General features: G+C 36.2%; 1 protein-coding gene across 2 annotated transcripts in view; it reads left to right on the forward strand.

Annotated features, from left to right (window-relative positions):
* The window catches only part of LOC102579913 (vacuolar protein sorting-associated protein 18 homolog), a 68217-nt gene that overhangs the window by 33107 nt on the left and 31178 nt on the right, over positions 1-3932 (forward strand). For both annotated transcript variants that reach the window (XM_006361493.2, XM_015315330.1), the window contains 2 exons: positions 2030-2172; positions 2758-2836. In XM_006361493.2, the coding sequence (XP_006361555.1) occupies positions 2030-2172; positions 2758-2836 (222 nt within the window). The remainder of the gene's footprint in view (positions 1-2029; positions 2173-2757; positions 2837-3932) is intronic.

The following is a 3932-nucleotide window of genomic DNA, read 5'->3' on the forward strand; positions in this document are numbered from 1 at the left end:
ATCTCTTTTCCTGTGAGTGTTGTAAGTCAGTTTATGAATTCCCTTTGTGATAGTCATTAGGAAGCAATTGTTTGTATTCTGCGATATATAAAGTCAGCTCCCGGTAAAGGACTACTCTTTGAGGATCAAGGCCATGAGCATATCATTGGATATACAGACGCTGATTGGGCAGGATCACCCTCTGACAGACGTTCGACATCCGGATATTGTGTTTTAGTAGGAGGTAATTTGGTGTCGTGGAAGAGTAAGAAACAGAATGTGGTTGCTCGATCTAGTGCAGAATCAGAATATCGAGCAATGGCGACAGCAACTTGTGAGCTAGTTTGGATCAAACAGTTGCTGGGAGAACTAAAATTTGGCAAAGTTGATCAGATGGAACTTGTGTGTGATAATCAAGCGGCTCTTCATATCGCATCAAATCCAGTGTTTCATGAAAGGACTAAGCACATTGAGATTGACTGTCACTTTGTCAGAGAAAAGATACTCTCGGGAGATATTGTTACGAAATTTGTGAAGTCAAATGATCAGCTTGCAGATATCTTCACCAAGTCCCTCACATGTCCTCGTATTAATTACATCTTTAACAAGCTAGGTACATATGATTTGTATGCACCAGCTTGAGGGGGAGTGTTAGAATAGAAATAAGTATTTCCTACTTAGAATAGAAATAGGAATAGGAATAAGAATAGGAATCCTAGTTGGAAAAGGATTCCAATGTAGTGTCTATAAATAGGGTCTCAATGTAACTATTTAGATACATAATTCAATAATATTTTTCTTATATATTTCTGACAGCATCAATTTCATCAACTTATTTGATTATCTAGTTATTGATTCACAGGGTTAAATGTATGATCATGGTCTCCCGACCTCTAATCGCCTAGAATAAATGACAACCTAACTACATCATTGAGCGGGGATAGGATAGGCTGGATCAAGTATCGAGCATTACGATTTCTTCATGTCATGGTTTCTAGGTATATCCCTATGCTAGATACAAATTAACCCTAATTATAAAGAGAAAATCATGCTCCTTATATTCCACGTTCTATCCTCTTATTCCTCTCCTGAGTTCAATTCGGACAATATGTTTATTTCAATGGTGATCAAGCATCAAAATAGTAATCACAAGAATATAAGAACAACTAATATGATAAACAAATCATGCCAAATCAAAATCACTAAACAATCATATTGTAAGTAAATATAATCCAAGAATGAGAAGTTTAACTCCACATAGACATAGAGCAATTACAACCCATCATTCAAAGAAAAGATGTAAAATAATTAAAAAGAGAAAGAAAAGATAAAACCCTAAATCAAAAGTTATTTTCTACATTTATCCTCCTCTCTCCCTAATAATTTATTCTTATGGACTATTTATAGATGTAGGAAACCCTGAATAAAATAATTGAGTCCAAAACAATTAGGAACCCAAAACCTAAAAGGATTCGGCGTGAAACTGTAGCCGACTCCAACTCTTCGTGGTCTTGCCTTGGATATTTGCCACGTGGCACTTATTTATTTCCTTCAAAATTGGCATTATGTACTTTGCCATATATATTAAATATTATTATTATATTGAAGTTAATCCATTAAGCTGTCTGCTTGATTTCCTTCCTCAATCTTCCATCTTTAATTCGTTTTAGCTCCAAACTTCTTTATTTTTCCATCAATTTAATCCTACAAATAAAATACATTATTAAGCACAATTCATAAAATCCATGCTCAAAAAGGACAAATATAAATAATAAATGTGAGGCAAATAATGATTAACAATATGTATTTTGGCCTCACATCAACCTATATATTGGTCTGTCATGGGTACCAAATGGCTTAATTATCAATATATCTCCTCTTCTCTTAAGCTCTCTTAGTGCGATACGAGGAAGCTGAATATTAATGGAATGATTCCACTTATTCATCTTCAGACCAAAGTGTATTCTTTAAGTGATAACATGGTGGCTGTAATTTGAACATAGATGATTGGACTTTTTAGGTTTTTGATTTCATACATCTTGCTTGACAGATCAATCGGCTGCTTCTGGAAGATGACGGTGCATTGGACAGTAATAATACTGAGTACCAATCACTCATTAAAGAGTTTCGTGCTTTCCTAAGTGACTGCAAGGATGTATTGGATGAGGCAACCACCATGAAACTACTAGAAAGGTAGCTTTTTGACAACTGATCTCTCGCTTGGTTTTAAAACCAATTCTTGTAAATTTCTCTTTTTTTTGTCAGTCCAATTACTTTTCTTTTCTATCTCCGCTTCCTCCAAGAAACATAATGCGTATTTTTCATGTCATACTAATTGCTGACTGTACGTATGCACATGTCAGAGACTCACCTGGTAGAACATGTTTGACATTTTAGGTGCTGTGACCTGCAACGTTTTTCAGGTTGAAATCTCATGATAAAAAAAGAAATCTATGGTTATCTAGGGGAAAAAATGAACTCTTCCTTTGTAAAAGTTCAGTCATCTTTGCTTCATATATTTTTTTTATTTTTTTTTATTTTTTGAAACTTGGTAACTTATATTTTTATTATTTATTCGTTCCCTAATATGTTTTAATAGTTTGTCAGTGGCTTTATTGTCTTCGAAATTTATGGTTATTTAGGGAAAAAATGAACTCTTCCTTTGTAAAAGTTCATTCATCTTCGCTTCATATATTTATGATTTATTCCTTCCCTAATATGTTCTAATAGTTTGCTCTGGCTTTATTGTCCTTTATGTTGTTATTTTTTCTGTTGCAGCTACGGTAGAGTTGATGAGCTAGTGTTCTTTGCTAGTCTAAAGGAGCAATACGAAATTGTACTTCACCACTACGTTCAGGTTTGTTCTTTTTATGTATCTTTTGACATGCTGTTTTTTCATTGGCTTGTCTTTTTTTTTTTTTGTTAATCAATGTCTTATTTCCACTTTCATGCTGTTCTTTATTTTTGTTAGAGGGTACCAGAGGCATCTTTATGATTTTGGATACTTATCTTGTTTTCCCTTTTGTTTGGAGAAAACTGTGTCCCTCCACAATCAAAGGTGGATTGTTGTCTTTCATGCTAGAGTTTCTTCTTAGATCTGGTGTATAATACAATTCTCTCATGTATTCCTTTTGAATGTCATTAGATTGCGAAAACAATAATCTTATTAATGGGGCTTTCCAGCCAGGCAGTCCTTCAAATTTTCTCAGCTTAGACTTTTCTCACTCTATCCCATCCCTTCTCTTGTGTTCCTTCTTTCCCTAAACCTCCCTAATAGCATTAAACACTTTTGACTCAAATTCTGGAGTAAGTCATAACCTGTAACAACGTTTCCTAGCGTTCTCCAGTGTGGATAGTCTCCCTTTCTGCACAAAAGCTTACTCTGGACATATCGTTCTTGCTTCACAGGATATCGACAAACCCTTAACATATAACCCCCACCCTTCTAAACAAGTCCACAGACCACAAGTGCACCGAGATGTTGGAAATATTCACCACAATAATATCTTTCTTTGCCCTTTTCTCTACACAACCTACACCTTCTGACCATCTCTCCTGCTTCAGGTACTCCTCGTTCGTTGGCCTTCTTGAAAAGCACTCTGGTTTCCCTTTCTAATACAAATCTAAAAAGGAAATTATAGTTTCGAAGCTTTCAAAGCTTCAACTTCGTTTCCATTCTCCAACCTCGAATGGTGGTGGGAGTTAAGCCTGGCAGGGGAACCGGGAGGGGGCGGTACCGTTCCGTCCTGGTCCGTTACCGGTCCGGTACCGTTCCTAGGCTCCGGTTTGGTCCGGCTTGAAAGGGAACCGGGAGGGGTAACGGGACGGAAACGGTAAATTACTGGTTAGTACCGGTCTGACTCGATTTTTTTTTTAATAATTAAATAAATTATAGCCGTTGGATAATGGATATTGGGCCCCACCCAACGGCTATTTCAGCCTTTAACCCCCCC

Source organism: Solanum tuberosum, unplaced genomic scaffold, assembly GCF_000226075.1.
Source record: "Solanum tuberosum cultivar DM 1-3 516 R44 unplaced genomic scaffold, SolTub_3.0 scf00360, whole genome shotgun sequence".
Classification (NCBI taxonomy): Eukaryota; Viridiplantae; Streptophyta; class Magnoliopsida; order Solanales; family Solanaceae; genus Solanum; species Solanum tuberosum.